Below are 19,178 nucleotides of genomic sequence, written 5' to 3'. Positions count from 1 at the left end.
TGAGAGGGCCGGGGGGCAGGCTGTGCTCACAAGGGGGGCAGATCTGCCCGGGGTTTCTGTTGTGCTGGTTTCCAGCATGTGTTGTTCTTCAGTTAGCTTTTAACCAAGTGCTGCAGAGGGCTGGAGCCTCTTCCCGGCGGCAGAGCCAGCAGTGAAATCTGACCCAGGGAGGGGAAAGGGGCTGGCAGAGGGCCTGGGTGCACAAATAGCCCCCGCCGCCTGCTGGAGCCTGTTTACAGCCAAGCAAACCACAAACAGTGCAGGCTGCTTCACAGAGCTGCAGCAGAAACCTTCCTCTTGGGACTCTCCTCTGCTTCCCTCTCAAGGTCAATGAGACCTGAGTGTCCTGAGTGTCCTGAGCCCCGAGCCGCAGGGTGGCACAGCACAGCTGCAAACCGATGTCTGTTGTGTGCTCTGGGAGGGAGAGGCCTCCTGCTGCCTGCCAGACCCCTCCGGGTGCCTTTTGCCTCAGACTGCTGTCACCCAGGAAGAAATCCCAGAGCAAACTGCGCTCCAGCTCGCAGTGCTGCTGGCCGGGGGAGCAGGAGGCTGCTGGAGCAGAGGGCTGCTGGAGCAGGAGGCTGCTGGAGCAGGAGGCTGCTGGCACAGCCCCGCTGTGGGTTATGTAAATGCTGTGCGCTGTGTAAGCAACAGGCGGCTGCTGACGCAAGCCGCAGCCTTTGCCTGCATGCGTGACATGCTCCCTCCCTGCAGCCACGGGCTGAGCTGCCCTGTTAAATATAGCCCTGACACTCCTCGGCAGCACGGGCCTGAAGGGTGGCTCCTGCTCTGGAGTTCCTTGGCCTGGATGCGGAGCCCCTGCCCGGTGGCTCTGCCTGCAGCCGCGGCGGGGGGTGCGGGGGGGGGCACAGGGGGGGCTCAGCCCCGGGGAGGCTCAGCCCCGGCGGGGGGCACAGGGGGGGCTCAGCCCCGGGGAGGCTCAGCCCCGGCGGGGGGCACAGGGGGGGCTCAGCCCCGGCAGGGGGCACAGGGGGAGGCTCAGCCCTGGGGGGGGGTCAGCCCCGGCGGGGGGCACAGGGGGGGCTCAGCCCCGGGGAGGCTCAGCCCCGGCGGGGGGCACAGGGTGGGGCTCAGCCCCGGCAGGGGGCACAGGGGAGGCTCAGCCCCGGCGGGGGGCACAGGGGGGGCTCAGCCCCGGGGAGGCTCAGCCCCGGGGAGGCTGTGGCCATGTGCAGAGCACTCCTGCAGTGCCTCCTGACGCCGGGGCTGTGTGCAGGGTGCCAGCCTCCCCTGCAGCTAGCACGGTGATGATCTGCTGCCAGCCTGCTGGATTACCAAGCCCTGCATCCGCCGTGGGGGCCTCTCCCTCCCGCCCCCCGCGCCCCTGCCTGGCAGATCTGCCCGAGATCGCCGCTGCCCTTGCTGACCCAAGCTCCAGTGCTGCTGGCTGCTGCTCTGGGGCTCCAGTGATTCCTCCAAGGAGTAAGCAGTGATTCTCCCATGCAGTTCTGATTTCACCCAGTGTTTGATCTGACTTTGTTTTCCCTTTAGCACTGTGGGGATGGAACAGGAGGCAGTTCCCCTGCTCACTGTTTGGAGCCTCTTTCCAGCTGGCAAGCATCCTGCCAGCCCTATGTTTGCTCTTTCTCAGGGTCATGCTGCGAATGTTTCTCTTGCTTTCCCCTTGGCTTTGCTTTAGACACATGACACTGCCCCACACAATGGGAGCCCTCCACATATCACTGCCTCCACATGCTGCAGGTTCTGACCAGCCTTCTGCAGGGCTTTGCTTTGGGTGGTGGTTCCCAGCTCTTGAATGTTGTGCTGGTTCGTGGGTGTGGGTTTGTGTGTCCTACCCTGCTCAGAAAAGCAGCACAGATCTGTTTGTAGCCATGAGTAAGAGGCAGCTGCCATGTCCATTGCATCTGGGGAGATTTTACTCACCTCCATTCCCTCTGCACCGACTCAGCAGATGCAAATGAGGGTCACAACCTCACAGAGTGTAAACAGAGGGATTTCCTGACTTGCCAAACCCTTACATAATGACTTAATGGTGCATGGGGGAACGGCAGTGAGGAGCCAGGAATCCTCTTCCTGTTTGACTCTTCCCCTTTCCAGTGACTTATCCTGAAGAGCTGCAGCTCCCTCCCCGTGGCAGTCGATGGCATCTGTGGCTTTGAGTGCCTCAGGACACCACAGGCTGCCACTGTGGTCTCTCTTGAGTCACTGAGAACTTCTGACTGGGCTGGTTTGTGACTGTCCAGAGCTCAGCACTTCAGCCACTGACAAACAGAGCTAAGGGGGATTGGTCCTTCAGGACCTGTGGGTTCCAAGAGTTCAGTGAAAAGCAGCAGTGGTATCAAAGTGTCCCTGGCAGGCAGATGCTGTGTTGTGAGTTCTGTTGTCTTGGAGGGTCCCTGGGTGATGGATAGAAGCTTTCAGAAGCCATGAGCAGCAGGGCAGATGCACTCTGAGCTGCTCAGGATGAGATGTGGAGCCTGGTGGCAGGGGCCTGAGCCACCTCTGCCTTGGGTTGTAATCTGCTCCTCTCTGCCTTCCAGGAACCTCCAGGCCGCCATCGGAGCCTACTATGACTTTGAGAGCCCAAATATCAACGTGCCCTCCATGTCCTTTGTGGAGGATGTCACCATAGGTGAAGGAGAGTCCATCCCTCCTGACACCCAGTTCACAAAAACATGGAGGATACAAAACACAGGTAAGGCTTTTGGGCTGCAGGGGGTGGCAGGTCTCGGGCAAGAGGTGCTGGCTGGAGGCAGGAGGCTTCATGGCACTCAGCTCGGGGTAGAGCCACCTGTGCCCCTTCTGGAGCTGGCACACATGGTGGTGAGATGTGCAGCTCAGTCTGGCCAACAGTCCTGTTCCTTGTGCCACCACTCCAGCACCAGCTCTAGGAGACTTCTAGCTGCAATAAACTGAAGTGCAAGTTGTGTTTTGGGTTTGTTTGTTGGGCTTTGTCTTAATGGAAGAGGAGTCACAAAATCACTGTGGTTGGAAAAGGCCTTTAGGAACTCAGCTGTTCTCCAGCTCTGCCAAGGCTGCTGCTAGACCATGGCCCTCAGCACCACATCTCTGTGGCTTTGAAATGCCTTCAGGGATGGGACTTCAACCACCTCCATGGCAGCCTGTGCCAGGCTTTGAGAACCCTTTTGGTGAAGATATTTCTTCTAATCTCCAACCTCAACCTCCCCTGCTGCAACCTGAGGCCTTTGCCTCTGGTCCTGGCACTTGGTGTCTTGGAAGAAGAGACCAAACCCTCACCTGGCTTCAGCCAGCAGGCACTGGGAGGAGATGGTGATGCAGGGCTCTGTGGCAGGTGCCCTTTACCTTCCAATACATTTTTTGACAGAATGACTTCATGCTCTGAGGGGATGTGAGGCTGGGGAGACCACATTCCAGGATGAAACAAGTCCAGAGTGTGACTGGAATCCAGGAAGTGAGGCCAGGCAAAATCCCTTCTGAGTGATGGATCTGCTGGGATGCAGCCAGGGGAGCCTGGGATGGGGATGCCTTGTCTCTGAGTGTGGCAGTGGCAGGAAGTTGCCTGAACCTTTGAGCTGTGTCTCCTTGCACCTCTGAGAGGCAGGATGCTAGCACAGCAAGGGTGAAGGCTGTGAATCACCATCAGTGAAGCTCAGCTGCTCTTGGTGAGGCTGCTTGTAAATAACTGCAGCACTCAGGGCTGTGCAGGTTTGTGCTGAGGATCAAAGTACAGCAGGGACTGAAACCAGGCTGTAAATGTGGGAGTGTTTCATCACAACATGGGGAGAGGAGGGTGTTTGAGGAGATCATTCTTGAGCCTTGCTGTAGAGAAAGGGCTTCCTTGCTGCACAATAGGCAGGTGAGACAGAGCTTGCTTCCCCTGCAGTGTGGAACACTGGCTGGCAGCTCTGCAGCTGCCTCAGCTCTCATGAGTGGGGTAGGTTGGACAGGTCCTGTCTCTGCTATTTGTGTCTTAATCACTCCTGCCTTGCTCCCCTCAGGCTCCTTCCTCTCTTCTTCCTCAGGACTCTGTCCTGCATGCAAATGCAGCCTGAGTTTGCCACCCCAGTTCAGGCAGGGTTTTGTTCTGGCAAGCTTTGACCTGGAGTCCATGGAGGACCTGAAAGGGGGAAGGGAGTTCCTGCCAGGGCCAGCCTTTGCTTTGGCTCCTGGGTGGGTTGTAGCCTTCTGAAAATGTACCTCTGTTCCCCAGCAGTGGTGCTGGAGGCCATATCTTGCTCAAACCACGCTGCTGAGGCATGTTTCAGTTCAGGGCAGCCTCACATCCTGCCTGGTGCCTGCAGGTTGAGGAGGACTGCAGCATTTTACAGCAATTTTGTGGTTTAATTAGGGTACCTATCAAAGGGCTGCAGTGTTCCCAGATAATGTCTGCTTGTTAGGTAGGGAACTGAGGGCAGCCAAGGTTTTAACAGCTCTACAGGAAGCCTTGGTTAAATGACTCCAGCTCTAGAACATGAAATACCTGAGGCATGTGTCACCACAGCATTTAGTGTCTGCAAGTGTGACAGACAGAGCCTGGAGAGGTTGTCAGGTTCAGTGGGAGCAGTAAGCTGGGCTCAGTCAGCTTCCTTATCTGCTGTTACAAACTAATGCCCTGCTCTGCTGCCTTGCAGGACAGTGCTGCCAGCAGCCCCTTGGCAGGATCCAACAGACTTGCTTCCTCTTCCCACTCTGCCCCCAGCTGCTGCTGGCTCTGCAGGGCAGCTGCTGCAGCTCAGCTGCCCTGGCACGGTGGCATCAGCGTGGTCTCCTGTGGGGCTTGCCAGCTGCAGCATGCAGGCACCTTGCAAGCCTGGAGCCCTCAAGCCTGATAAAAGTCACATACTCAGCCTCTCTCAGGCCTCCCTGATGCACTGCTTCCAGCTGCAGTGTCACATCCCCCACTTCACTCACTCACACTCTGCCTGCCCTGCTTCAATGTGGATTCCATCAACAAGGACCTGAGCAGGAAACCAGGCCCTGCCATGCCTTCACTGAGGTGCCCACAGGGATTCAGTTAGCAGGCAAGCTGCTGCAGAGGATGCTCTGGGGTGAGTGACATCAGGGCAGCATCCACCACTCGCCTCAGACCAGGCATGGCTCTGCCTTTCCTTGGGGGTTTCCATTTGCCTCAGCCAAGCAGAAGGGATTCTCAAAGCCCTTGGCTGAGTTGAGTCACCTAATGGGGCAGAAGCAGAAGCTAACTGTGCTCAGCTGATGTTTCCTGAGCCTCTGAAGCACTTTGGGGTTTGTCTGCCCCAGCCCTTGTTGTCTTTGCTGGGGATGGCTGTGCCTGCATGCAGCAGCTGCTCTGTATCTGCAGGCTGCTAGGTCGCTGCTGCTCTCCAGGGCTGCATCGAATGGCCACAGCCCCTCCCACCCTGGCACGAGGCTGAGAGGAGGCTTGGTGCAAGAAGAGAAATAAATCCATGTAGAAAGTAGTCCTTAGCTCTTCAATTACAGCTCAAACTCTTAGTTCCTCCTGGGACTAACAGGTTTAAAATAGAGCAGGGCTGAAAGAAAATGTTTGCAGCACTGGGTATTAATGTAAGGCTCAGGAGCTGTGTGCAGGGAGGCAGGAAGAAGTGAGTGTGGGGGGAAAGCCCCCACCTAGGCCTGGCCTCATCTTTGTCTCCAGTGTTGGTGAAATATTGGTGCCTGTCAGGCTGATGAGTGTTCTGCAGCTGTTGCACTGGGGCTGAGAGAGGTTTCTTGGGTACAGACCCAGAGCTTGTCCAGATGCAGAGGGTGCTGCTGGGCTCAGGAATGGACCAGCAGAGGCTTTCTGACAACTCTTCACTCCTCCAGTGCTGTGGTGTGTGCCTGCTGGTGTTCCCTGGCTGCTCAGCAGCTGCCCAGCTGTGCTGCTCATCCAGTCCTGCACAGGCAGGCACAAGGCTGCTGCTGCCCTGCACCGATGCTTCCTTCTGTTTCATCCCAGGGACGGAGGCCTGGCCCCCGGGGGTGTGTCTGAAGTACGTTGGGGGAGACCAGTTTGGCCACGTGAACATGGTGATGGTCAGGTCCCTGGAGCCCCAGGAGATGGCAGATGTCAGCGTCCAGATGTGCAGCCCCAGCACGGCAGGGATGTACCAGGGGCAGTGGCGGATGTGCACGGCCACCGGGCTCTACTACGGCGGTGAGTGACCCCTGCTGCGGCCTGCTCCTGGCACCCCCCGGGCTCTGCTGCTGCCCTGCAGCCTCATGCTGGGAGGGAGGTGCTGAAGGGAGAGATCTGCCAGCCCCTGGGCTAAACACAGGGATTAGAACAGAGGAGACCTCGGTGGAGCTGCCTGCTTGCCTTGGGCAGCACAGAGCTGTGCTCTGAGCGCTGGAACCAGCTGCAGGCTGCACAGAGCTCTGGAAAACAAAGTCCTGGGGACTCTCTCCCAGCCCATCCTGCTCAGGATTCTTTCCCAGTTTTCCAGTGCTGAGCATTGTGAACTATGTGGGAACATAAAATGTCTGCAAATGGTGAAAACCACAGCTGGGAAGTTGAATTAAGGGCCAGGTTCAGTGGTGTCACTTGGTGCCTCCACTCTGATCCATTCTTCTGGACTTAAAGCTCACTTCTTGGTATTTAGCCTGGTGCTTCAGCCTGTGCCACCAAGCAGCCTGGTTCACGTGCAGCCTTTCAGTGCCTTTTAGCCAGCTTTGGTTGATACTGAGAACATCTCTGTGTCCGTTTTGGCAGTTGGGAGTATCCCGAGTTCCATGAGTTTGAGGGGGCCGTTCGCGCTCCCGGTTCAGCATCGAGGGCCGCGGGGCTGGAGCGGGTGCGCGGTCGCGGGCGGGCAGCAGGGGGCGCCATGACGCTGCGGCGCGGCCCGGCCGGGGCTGCCGCGGAGCCTTGACGGCGTTCATCGGGGGGGTCCCTGAGGACGCCCTGGTTTGGCGAGGGCAAATCCCAGCCTCAGGAAGGCGGCAGAATACATCACTGGGTCGTCAAAGGCAAGCTGATGAAGCCAGCGAGCTTGCAGCTGCAGAGGGACTGGAAGGAGCCAATCCGTCATGAAACGGCTCGGGTTGGAAGGGGCCTTAAAGCCCATCCAGTCCAAGCCCCTGCAGCTACAGCAGGGACCCCTGCAGCTACAGCAGGGACCCCTGCAGCTACAGCAGGGACCCCTGCAGCTACAGCAGGGACCCCTGCAGCTACAGCAGGGACCCCTGCAGCTACAGCAGGGACCCCTGCAGCTACAGCAGGGACCCCTGCAGCTACAGCAGGGACCCCTGCAGCTACAGCAGGGACCCCTGCAGCTACAGCAGGGACCCCTGCAGCTACAGCAGGGCGCTCAGAGCCCCAAGGAATGTGGCCCTGAACACTTCCAGCATCCCTGGAAGCCACGAGGGTCCTGGGCAGCCTGTGCCAGCCTCTCACCACCCTCACCTCATCTGAATCTCCTCTCCTGTCACTACACTTCCTGATAAAGTCTGTCCCCAGTTTTGTGACCCTCAAGTACCAAAGGGTCACAAAAGAGCATCCCCAGAGCCTTCTCCAAGCTGAACAACCCCAGCTCTCTCAGCCTGGCCTCACAGCAGAGGGCTCCCAGCATTGCTGTGGCCTCCTCCGGCCCTCTTCCAACAGGTCCCAGGAGCTGCCCCTGCTGCTGGGGATCAGCCCAGCTGGGAGTGCTCCTAGTTGTTTTTTCATCCCCCAGCACCCCCAAGTTCTTCTCCACAGGGCTGCTCTTCATCCCTTCACTCCTCAGCCTGGATTTGTGTTTGGGGTTGCCCCTGCCCAGCTGCAGGACCTTGCTGCTTGAGAATCAGACAAGAAGCACCAGCTGCTGTCTGCTGCCCCAGGCCACACTGGCAGCAGGAGAGCAGCCCCTCCTGTGTTCACACTTGCAGAAAACCTGGAAACAATTGCATGTGACATGAGCTGCTGTGAGGAGATCTGAGAGCAGCAGAGGAGGTGTTGCTGCTCTGCTTTCCAGTTCCCTCTGCAGTAAACCAAAGCTGGGGCACTTAGTGAAGAGGTGGAGAAACTCCACACAAAGCAGGCAGTGAAGCTTCATTTGGATGCCCAGCAAGAGATGTGTTTATGTAAACAGGGCAGGATGTTTGCATGAAGTGCAAGTGGAAGGGAAGTTAAATAATAACTGCTCTGTGTGCAGGAGGCAGAGTGCAGGGGCTGGGAGTGTGGCTCTTGCTCTAGCCAGCGCTTGGTGGGTTCACCTAACAGCCTGCTGAGGCTGAGTGCCTGACCCACCTGCTGGGAGTGTTTTGGAGCCTGAATGGAGACACTCTGCTGTGAACTGCCATAAACATAATTACCTCCCAAGTTCCCCTGGTGGTGTTTTGGTAGTCAGGCCTTTCACAGCTAAGCCAGAGCCTGACCTGTTCTGTGCTGGCAGGGGAGAGGGCTGGCAGTGATGCCTGCTGGTCCTGCTTCAGCCCCACTGGGTGCAGTTGCTGCAGCTCCTCCGTCAGTGCATCCTGCTGTAGTCTGCAGTGTGGAGCTTCAGGCTGTCACCTCTCCTGGGGGGTTCTGTAAGTCATAGTGAGCCTTGGCTGGCTTGTCTGAAAGCCTGGAACACTAAATGGGTGTTGGATCCTCTTTCCTTCCCGTGGGCTGTGGCCAGGCTCTGCCTGCCCTGTGAGGGCGGAAGCCTTGTGCCGCTTTCCTCCTGCCCCCGGTGCCAGCCCAAGTCTCTGTCTCCACAGATGTCATCTGGGTGATCCTCAGCGTGGAAGTTGGAGGACTTCTGGGTGTAACACAGCAGCTGTCGTCCTTTGAAACAGAGTTCAACACACAGCCACACCGCAAGGTGGAAGGCAACTTTAACCCCTTCGCCTCCCCGCAGAAGAGCAGGCAAGCGGAGGAGAACAGCCTCAAGGACCCCGGGGGTCCCGAGCTGGGCTCAACCAAGAACACTTGGGGGCCTGCTGCCGAGCACAGCGAACAAGACCAGAATGGACTCTCAGAGAACTCTGTAAGCCTCTCCCCCAGCAGTCCCTCCAACAACTTGTCGGTAGTGACCTACAGTAAGGTAGGTGCCCTGGGGGAGCAGGAGAACGGCTAGGAGGAGCCTGGCATGCCTGTAACAGCTCCTCCCTACAAACTGCACACCCTCCCTCCTGCTTCTGCCAGACCTGCTAAGGAAGGTTTTGAATTTGACTGTCTGACTCTGCCAACTCCTCATGTTATATTAAAGTATTTTTGCCTCTGATAGACTCTACCAGATCCACCTCTTTGGGTTGGCTTTTCTTTCTTTTTCTTTTCCTTTTCCTTTTCTTTTTTTTTTGCTTCAAGTCCTCCTGAAAACTTCTATACTCTTGTCTGGGTGCTGTAACCATTGGTGGCTGGAGCCTTCTCCAGCTGCATGTGCAAATAAGTCAAAATATCTCTCTAGATGTGCTCCTCAGTTTTACAGAACTCTGAAAAGAGCAACCCTGACCCCACCCCCAGAGCCTAAGATTAACCAGAGACCTTCTTTGTGGTTGGTGTGGGGAGGCTACAGAGCTCAGCACTCTGATCCCAGCAGCTACCTGTCAGGAGCAGTCATCAAGGGCCTGCTCCTGTCTGTGTCCTTGTCTTGTTTATAATGTAGGTGACTTTTAAATTATCTTTACTTTCAATCTCTCTCCAAAGCTTGCTTGGTGGATGCTCTATGAGTCTGAGTGATATTTTGACTGTTTTTATTTGCTTGTGTGTGAAAAATGACTTGCAGGATTATTTGCAGTTCAGAATCCACCTGTTAATGCAGCCAGTATGTGTAGGTGTGTGCTGTCCTATGTCAAACTAGTTCTGATTTGGAAACTCTTTTTAAATGCTTTACTGTACTTTAAGCAGGCTGTGTAGGACAATAACACTTGGTTGCTGAATGACTTAATAAAGCCCTAATGTTAGTTCACCTACAGCACTTTAGTTCCTAACTGGATGAATTGCCTCTCCTCTCCCAGTGGCTCATATTTAATGGCCTACTTTGCTCCAGGGCTCTGCAGTTGTATTCTTTCACTGGTGGCATGCATGGGGTTAACAGATTGCCAGGCTGCCAAGCCCCCTCCTGTTTCACACCCGAGCAGAAGCTGCTGGGAGCTCTATCTGCCCCTGCTCCCAGGTTCTGGCTCACTGAGAGTGAGGTGTGGGTGGCCTAGGGCACGATTCAAAGGTGAAGCCTTTCACTTCTCAGGTCAGACACAGCCTGAGTGAGCAGTGAGGAGGCTGCTGCCCTGGCCTGACTGCTTGGGGAGGTGTTCCCTGGGCTGGCTGCAGAGGTGGCTATGTGCAGCCACAGCTTCCCTGCACCACCCTCTCCTTGGAGTGCTGCACACGTGCAGCAGGTTGGTGAGAGCTGCCTGTGTTGGGTGACACACACAGGAGTGGGAGGCAGTGCACTCCCTAAGCTGTCCCTGGCTAAAATACCAGCTTTCATTTGGGTGGGGAAACTCAGACCCCTGTTGGATGGTCAGCTTTGGGCTGCAGGTGGCTTCTTTCTTCCCCTTCTGTGTTTCCTGAGGGCAGAGCTTGGCAGTCACTCCATAGCAGATCTGCACTTGCAGGTGGAACTGCTGATGGGTGTCCTTGAGAGGAGTTCCTGTGTGGCACCTCAGAATGGGAGGCTGGCACTGAAGTGGCCTTCAGCTTTCAACTAGGTCTCTGCCTGTGGTGCTTCCCCTTGCTAGTAAAAGTGGTGTGGGCCCCAGCAGGTCAAGGGTGCCAACAGGCTTCTAAGAACCTGGGTGTAAGAAGGTGATGCCTCTGAGAGGTGCAGGGCTCAGCTCTGGGGTGGCAAAAGCCAAAAAGGAGAGTGAGGCACCAGCAGAGAGGATTTCACTGCACTTCAGTGAGCTGCTTTAGCTGCTAGCCCAGAGCTCCCCAGCAGGGCTCAGGTGTGAGCTGCTGCAGTCCAGCCTCAGCTGGAGGGGAGGTCTCCTTCCTCTCTCTTTTGGTTGGTTTATTTGTTTGCTTATTTTTCTATTTACTGCTTGTTCTTCAGTGGATTATCTGAGCTGAAAGCAGAAATTGTGTATCCTGTTGGCTGCAGAAAGGTGACTTGGTCCTTTCTGGAGGGGGGTGGAGGAGATGCCAGTGGTGGTTGAGGGGCTTTGTACTGCAGGGTTTCTATCTGTCACATGGAATGAGTTAGCTTTTCCTCTGTTCCAGCCTTGTCCCCTCTGCCCAAGACAGGAGGATGCTGCCACAGGCTTGGTTCTGACATGGGGACAGGGCTGTCTGTAGAGCAGGAGCAGCTTTGACATCCCAGTGCCTGCTCTGGTTCAAAATCAGCAGGTGGCCTTGCTCACCCTGCCTGCTGGGGCTCTGGCACTGCTGCTTGCCTCCTCCCTGCTGTCTGGAAGGGTAGATTTTCTTTCTTCCCCTAGAAAGGGGTAATGTGCAAGCTGTAGTCCCAGCTAGGGCTCAGATGAAGTGGGGAAAAGCTTATTGGAGCTAATGTCAGAAGTGTCAAACCACTCTGTCAGCAGCTGGGGTTCCAGTGCCTGTCAGGAGCAGCTCTGCCTGCCCCTTACTCCCCAGGGGCTTCACCTGTGCTGTTGGTTGAGGGGGCAAGAGAAAACTCCTGCACTTCAGGCTGTTGTCTGGTGATTGAATATTGATGTGAGAGGCTTTATTTCAGCTGGCAGCAGACAGCAGAGTCCTGGGGCACTTGTTTGCACATGAGGATGTCTGGATTGCATTTGTCTGCTTTCCTGTCCCCAGAGCATGGATCAGCCCCTGGTGGTGTCTGGCCCCCCATGCAGTGAGATACAGCAGAGGGGATGAGTGGGGCCCAGTGAAGGTGTCCAGAGGGGCCTGTGACCCATACCTGGAAGTGATAGAAGCCCCTCAAATATTCCATCACTGAGGAGGCTTCCTCCTCTCTGCCAAGGGCTGGTGGAGAACCCCAGCCATGAGATCTCTGAGCTAAAGCCAGCAGCTTCTGGCTCCTGCAGCTGCACTGGAAGCTGCCAACCCTTGTCTGTGTTGGTTCTGCCTCTGGTGCAGCTGAGCAGGTGTGACCTGGCCCCTGAAAATCCCCAGCCAGGCTCTCAGTGACACTGGAGGCCATCTGCTGCTGGGTGGGATCAGTGTGTCAGTGCCTCACACCTGGAGATGCTCACAGAGCTCTGCCTGGGAGAAAGGACCCCAAACAAGATGCTGAACTCCCTCTGAGCAGGCCAGGTGAAACCTGTGGGGTGGTTGGCACAAGCTGTGTGATCTTGATTCCTGCTGTAGTGCTGCCTTCCCTGGGTCCTCCCTGCTGGCCTCCTCCAGGGCAGTGCTGGGGGCTGCAGGCCTGGGGCTGTGCTCAGGGCATCGCTTTCAGCGCTGTGCTTCTGTCTGCTCCAGTGGAGGCCTTTGCTGTTCTCAGAGTTCAAGCTGTGCTCTCTCAGGCTGGGGATGGGCTGCATTAGAGCCCAGCTGTACCCATGCATGGGGATTTTACTTTCCTCTTTGGCAGTGGCTTTCTCTCTGGGCTCTCAGCAGGGATCAGGCTCTTGCAGCTTCTCTTTACTCCCTGCTGCTCCATAGCAATGCTGCAGGGTCACTGCTGCTCCCCTGGGGCAGGCTCACAAGATGCAGTCCTACAGTGCCTGGGGAACCAGAACTCCATTTCTGACCTGCAGAGAGAAGCTTAGAGGTTGGAGTCTGCAGAGCTGTGGAGAGCCATCTGCTGACAGTCAGATTGTACTTGTCACCTAGACAGCCACGCAGCCCTGTGGCCCAGAGGAGTGAGGAGGTGCAGCTGTCTGTGCAGTGCAGCACAGTGCAGGTCAGGGCTCTGTCTGCAGAGCACTTGGCATGGTCACTGCCACAGCACAGCGCCAGAGCCACCTGCTGTCAGTCTGTCCTGGTCATCGCTTGTCCTGCTCTGAGAAGCCCAATGAATTAGGAGCATGTTTGGAGCAGACAAGACTCAGACCTGAACAGCTGCTCCCCACCTTGCTGCCCTCTGTGTGGAGCTGAGGGCTGAGCTACTGACAGCCTTGTCCACCGGAGGGGAAGCTGAGCCCCCCCTGTCCTTACAGCCTGTAACTGCCTTCCCCTCTCCTGCGGTGCTGCTGCCCCAAGCTGTGTGCTGCTTCCACACCAGGGCACTGCAGCTTGCAGGTGAGTTGGAGTCACTCTAAGCTTCCCCTGGAAACTGTTTGGGCCCTACCCTGTATTTGTGGGGAGGGAAGATAGCTCAGACACCTTTGCTTCTGCGTGAGAGGGAAGCTCCTCCCGTCCTGTGCCTGCCTTCCCGCTGGGTTCGTTACCACCTTTGCTCAGAGCAAGGTGGGAGCTCAGTGGAGGCAGCTGGCAGCTCCTCTGCTGCTGCTCAGCATCTGCAGGCTGCACTGATGCTGGTCTGCTTCTCTCTGGGTGTGGGTGCTGCATGTTAGCTCACCCAGCAGCACCAGCAGTCCTTCTGGGACGGGGGGGAATGTGAGATCAGCTGATTTTAGCTTAACTTTGCTCCGCTGCAGGCCAGCAGCTCCCCTGTGTGACCTCTGCAGACTGACTCAGGCTGCCAGCTGACTCACAAGAGCTATGCTGTTGCAGGGTGACTTAGGTACCTGAGCCCTGCTCTGCTCCAGCAGCTCTCTGCACCTGAACCCCTCCAGTGGCCACACTCCAAGAAGGTTCTTAACCTCCTGGTGGTCTCAGCTGCCAGGCCCTGGCTACACAGCCTGCATGGGAGGTAGAAGCAAAGCAGTGCTGCAGCCTCTGCTCTGGCTCTGCCCAGCTCGCCCCAGTTAGGTGAGGGCACCCTCGCAGCAGCTCTGGCTGGGAGCAGCCCAGGGGTGAGGAGGAAATGGGCACTTGTAGCCTGGTCTGATGCTGCTGCCCCTGAGTGGCTTTTGCAGCTGTGCAGCAGCTCCTGTCTGAAGTGTAACTTACTGCTCTGGACTCGGTGCTGAAGGAGAAATAAAGTCAGCTGCTTGAAGCCTGTGTGGTGATGCTTTGTGAAAGAGTCACTCAGCCCTCCTGGCACAGGGGCCTGTGTGTTCCAGAGGCCTCTCACTGCCCAAAGCATCTCAGTTCCCTGCTAGGTACAGAAGCCAGATGCTGGCTGAGCCCCAGAGCGCTCCTGTAGAGCCTTTGCTTGCCGCGCACAGCCCTGCCCTCGGCGCTCGCCGGCAGCTCAGCAGTGCCTGGTGTGGAAGGCACTGGCAGAGCTGCAAGGCTGCAGCTGAGCTCTTCAGAAGGGAGTGCACCCAAAATAGGACTCACAGAGCTGCCATTGTGTGCAGAATTGTTCTTGCAGGTTTATGATGTAAAGCACTGTGAGGGGGACGGCTGCTGGGGGCTGCTGCCTGCCCTGCAGCACCAGGCCTGGCTCAGTGTGCTGAGGCACAGCTGCTCTGCAGGGCTTGCTCCTTGCTGGGGAGGGAGATGGTCTGCTCTTCACGGGGGGGAGGAGCCTCTTGCTCAGGGCTTCAGGTTCAGTCTCTTGCATTTCCAGTGGGGTTTGGTTCAGTTCTCGCTGATGAAGCTCGTGGGGAAGTGCGATGCAGGGAGGGTCCCAGGAGCTAACACTTGGGACAGTGAGATCAGGAGAGGCTGATCTTGGTCCTGGGTTCTGGGGCTGCTCCTGGCACTCTCCTGAGAAGCTCTCTAGGGCTGGCAGCCTGTGAGGGGCAGTGTAGCAAGTGGCACAGAGCTTAGTAACCTGACCCTGGGGCTGAGCTGCATTCTGGCTGTAATTAACACCAGGCTACAGTAATTGTGCAGCTCTCAGCTGGATACAGGAGCAAAGAGTGCCTGACGATGCAGAGGCTTTCCCTAGCTCCATGTTCATGGTCTCTGCCCAGGAAAGGGCCAGGGGAGTGTTCTCATCTCTGGCCTGAGCTGCAGGCTCTGGGCTCTGTACCCAGGCCTGGTGTTCGCTTTGCCCTCTGGTGCTGCAGGTGCCCTGACTCGGGGCACACACAGCAGGGAGATGCAGGAGTGGGGCCAGGCAGGCAGCTGGAGTGAAACAGCTCTGGGCACTGCTTGCAGGCAGATGAAGCAGGTTCTGGCACATGCCTGTGCAGGTAATGGGCAGCAAATGCTGGGTCTGGAGCTGGGCCCCTGCGGTGAGGCTGCCTCGGGGCTCCCTGCTGTTGCCTTTGCCTGGCTCGCAGCCGCTGCAGCAGCCGCAGGAGCGATGTGCTCCGCCTAGAGCCCAGCACTTGCTCTGTGGCTAACACCTGGCTGGTACCCAGCCTGGAGAACGCCCGCAGGAGGTAAGCGGAAAGCAGCTGCCAGCGCCGCAGCCTGAGGAGCTTGGCAGGGCTGGGCGGCAGAGGGCCTGCTGCGGGGCCGGGGGCGGGCCGGGGGCGCGGCTGCTCCCTCTCCTTCCTCGCCTGCTGACATTGATCATGTCTCCAACTTTCTTGCAGGGTTTCCACGGTCCTTACCCCTTCGGACAGTCTTAAACACAAACGCAAAACGGGTACCGGCGAGAGGAGCTGCAAGGAGAGCTGGCGGCGGGGGCAGGGCAGGGGGCGGCGGGGCCGGGCAGGGCAGGGGGCGGCAGGGGCAGGGCAGGGGGCGGCGGGGGCAGGGCAGGGCAGGGGGCGCCACGTGCAGACGACCCCGCCCCCCCCCCTTCCCCCCGCCCCCGAGACAAAGAAGAGAAAGCAAAACCAAAAGCCCAGAAACCGAAGACTTAGCTGTTCCAGAGCAGAAACCCCAGCTGAGAGCATGTGTGAGTGCTGGGCTGCAGGAGTGCTGCTGAGTGCTGCTGAGTGCTGCGGGAACTCGAACGCCCCCCGGCCTGGGGCCCCTCGGAGCCCCCTCCCCTAATTAGGTAGCGTCAGGAGTTTGGAAAAGCCATCCCGAGGCAATAATCATCCCAACGCTGTTTTGCCTACAGAGCAGTGGTAGCTTCAGCAGCTGTTTTGGTTCCTGTCCCTTGTGCAGGTTTCCCCCAGGGGCAGTCTGCTTGTGTGGCACTGGCAGTGCCCTGCCTGCTTCCCAAGGGGCATCTGCTCAGCTTGGCACCCCCTGGGCGCTGTGCAGCGACTGCTTTGGGGCAGCCCTTTTCTGAAGGTCAGCTCAGGTCTGCTCCCAGCTCTGTGTTTTTAGTATCTGGGTTTAGTTACCGACTTTTTAATCCTTCCTTTCTTTTTTCCTTCTCTGCTGTTTGGTTTGGGTGGTGTTTGCCCTGCATGTGCTGAAAACCAGGGCCTGGCATCACAGGTGAAGAGAGAGGCTCTGGGGCTTGCAGGATAAGTGGAGGGCTCATTTCCCTTCCCCTTGTACGTGAAGTACCCAGAGACACACCCCCAGGCTAATAACAAAGGGATCTGTTGAGGTTCCAGCGCTGTCCTGTGTGCTTAGCACTCTCGGGTGCCTGGCTGTTAACCCAGCCCTTGCTGTGCAGTAGCTGTGCCTGGAGCAGCCAAGCAAGCTCTGGTCCTGTGCCAAGAGCAGACTCTCTCTCTGGCTGTGATGCCCTTGGTTGTAGTTGCAAAGCTTTGCAGAAGTTCTCCCTCTAATTTGCAGTCCCCCACCCCTCTCTTGCAGAGCACAAGGTTGCATTCATTGCTCTGTGGTGCAGCTGGCTCCCAGGCTGATTGTCTGCAGCTGGGGGTGCAGAGCAGGCAGCAGCAGCAGCTGGGCTCCACTCTCACCTGGTCCTCATTTGCCTCTCTTCCCCTGGCTTGTAGCTCTGGTGGGGCTCTTGCCTTCTGAAGGAGGCTTCAGCTCTCTGAAGACTTAGGGTGCTCTGCTGTTCCTCCAGTTGTGGACTGGGAAGTGCAGTGTGAGGAGGGGGAGAATGGCCCCCAGTGCTGTGTCAGCAGCAATGCCTCTGCTGGGGAGCAGGGTGAGAGCCTCTGTCTCCCTGAGCTGTGGACAGGGCTGAGCAGCCACTGCCAGAGAGGAGCAGAGGAAGCTGCCACAGCCTGCTGCCAGCTCTGGCAGCTCTCAGGGTTAGGCTGCAGCTCTCTGCATGGCTCTCGCTGCCTGCTCTTGACTGGTTGGTTCTGAGTGGGGAGCTCACTGTCACTGCAGCTGCCAAGGACTCTCAGTGCATGGGGTGGATCTGGTGGAGGAGCTTCCTGCCTGGGTGGCAGGCCTGGGTGCAGGCTGGTTTGTGTTTCAGAAGGTCAGGTCGTAAAGGTTGCTGTTATCTGAAGCAAGCAGAGTGAGAGATGCTGGGCACAAAAGAGACCCTGCAGCCACTGACACTCAGAGCTGGGTGAGGGCCTGGCTATGGCTCTGGCTCAGCAGGGTGAAGCCCTGGAAGGTGGTGCTGCACCTCTGAGTGCAGCTGTGGGGGCTCCTTGTCCTGTGTCCTTGGGTAGCCTTGGGTTAGTTGTCTCCTCTCACCCAGTCTGTCTGGCTGCAGTGGAGCAGGTGGCTTCCCTCTCTGCTCCCTCCTCTCCAAGCAGCAGCTTGTGGCAGGCCCTGAAGGCCTGGGCAGTGCCTGACCATCAGCTCCTGCAGCACTGCCACTTCCCCCCTCCCAGGCACCTCAGCAGATGGGGACTGCCCTGCAGGGGTAAGGTGATGCCCTGTATTCATCAGGGCTGTAGTGGAGGGGGGTCTGAGCCTGGCTTTGCCTGCTGTCAGCCAGGGCATGTGGGGGACCCCTGAGCCCTCACCCTGCTGCTGGCCTCTGCTGCAGCCCCATGTGCTGCTGTGCTGTGCTGCTCCCGAGGCTGAGCTCTGCTCTGGAGCCAGCCCCTGCAGGCCCCCAGGCATCCTCTGCCTGCCCTCTCAGGCAGAGCTTGCTCTGCACAGGCTTCAGTTCTCTCTGCTCCGGAGTGGTTTCAGTCCGTGGTGGCCTTGTGCCGAGGGTGTGAGGAGGGCAGGGCCGGCCCCGAGGCCCCTGCGGCTCCCCCAGCCCCCTGCGGCTCCCCCAGCCCCCTGCGGCTCCCAGCCGGCTGCGGGCTGGGGGAGTGGTCTCTGGAAGGGTCGTGCAGTGCCCTGGGGGCTGGCAGGGTTGGGGCTGTGGCCCTGGGGGAGTGTTCACATTGGTGGCTGCTGTCCCTCAGGGGCCAGAGGTGGTTTTATCTCTGCTGGGGCTGTGGAGCTCCGTGGTGCAGCCAGCCCTCAGGTTGCTCCTGCTGTCAGGTTTCCAGGCTGTAAATTGGGGGGGGCTGAGGTGCATTCAGCACAGCTTTCCAGGTGACTTCAGGGCACTGTGATTCGGTTTCCACAGGGCTGGAGCACACTGGGAAGCAAACAGCCTTGGTTCTGCAGAGCACTGCCAGCCCAGTGCCTGGGTGAGCCTGCAGCCCTGTGGCTGCTCAGCTAACTCAGTCCCTGAGTCACACAGCTCAGGCCTCTGAGAGATCCTTTCCAGGCTGAGGCTGGGGAGCCAGGCAAGAGGCTGTGCTCCTCCCTGGGGCAGGGGTGAGGCTGCTGCCCACTGGTGCAAGTGACAGGCTGCAGCTGCCTCCAGTCTGACCCCCATGGATCTTGAAGTCCTCAGAAGGAGGGAAGGGGAGAGGAGCAAGGGCAGAACATCTTGGGTGGGCTCTGACCAGACTCCTGCATCAACATGAGCCCCCTAGGACCTGTCCTGCCACTGCCACGAGCCCACCAGTCAGCCCAGGCCCCCCCAGCCCAGGCACACCACCCCATGTCCCTTAGGGCCACCCCACAACTGGCAGTGCCACATGAGGAGGTGAGGGGAGCTGAAATCTGCTGCCCACATCCTGGGGAGCGCTGGAGACAGCCTCCCTCCAGGGTGTGGGACATGCAGGTCCCCCTCCCAGGGGCTCAGTGGGGTTGGGAGGTGCCAGCTGCCCTGTGCCCACTGCCCCACTGCCTGCTGCTGTGTGCTGTTCCCTTGCTGCTGTGTGAGTGTGTGGGTGGCTGCAGCCTGTGGCCTCCCCAGGGCAGTGCCTGTGTAGAGCAGGCTGCTGTTGCCTCCCTGAGTCTGGGAGAAGTCCTGTGATAGCACATGGGGGGTGGAAATGAGAGGAAGCTTCCTCCTGAATGTGTAAATGAATGTTTGTATGATTAAATTAACACAGAGAAACCAAACACAGTTGTGGAGCTGCTGAGAGTTTTATTGGAGCTGCCAAACCTCCTGAGCCTGTAGCTGGGCACACCCAGCCTGCCTCTGCAGGGCCTGGCCAGGCTCAGGCAGTGTCCCAAGGCCCAGCTGTAGCCCTGTCCTTACCCAAAACAAGGGGCACTGGGTTCAGCAACCCCTCCCTGCAGGGCTGGCTCAGAGGTTCCCCTGGGCTGGGGAGAGATGGATCCAGTTCAGGAGCAGGAGTCCCAGCAGGGCTGCCTGGTGCCCACACAGCTCCTTGGCCCTCCTCACAAGGTCACTTCACCA

At 58.1% G+C, this 19,178-nt stretch overlaps 1 protein-coding gene across 3 annotated transcripts in view; it reads left to right on the top strand.

Moving 5' to 3' along the window:
• ILRUN (inflammation and lipid regulator with UBA-like and NBR1-like domains) overlaps positions 1–18,877 on the top strand; it is a 30,194-nt gene extending 11,317 nt beyond the window's left edge. For 2 of the 3 annotated variants that reach the window (XM_068159830.1, XM_068159829.1), the window contains exons 2-5: positions 2,523–2,677; positions 5,903–6,100; positions 8,629–8,954; positions 15,277–18,877. In XM_068159830.1, the coding sequence (XP_068015931.1) occupies positions 2,523–2,677; positions 5,903–6,100; positions 8,629–8,954; positions 15,277–15,312 (715 nt within the window). In that variant the 3' untranslated portion in view covers positions 15,313–18,877. Of the gene's footprint in view, positions 1–614; positions 644–2,522; positions 2,678–5,902; positions 6,101–8,628; positions 8,955–15,276 lie in introns of those variants that run through there. The other variant, XM_068159831.1, reaches the window with a different exon arrangement.
• The last annotated feature ends 301 nt before the right edge of the window (positions 18,878–19,178 follow it).

Source organism: Melanerpes formicivorus, unplaced genomic scaffold (assembly GCF_026170545.1).
Source record: "Melanerpes formicivorus ecotype bairdi unplaced genomic scaffold, bMelFor1.0.p_v2 SCAF_46, whole genome shotgun sequence".
NCBI classification, from domain to species: Eukaryota; Metazoa; Chordata; class Aves; order Piciformes; family Picidae; genus Melanerpes; species Melanerpes formicivorus.
This window is presented reverse-complemented; position numbering and strand designations above follow the sequence as displayed.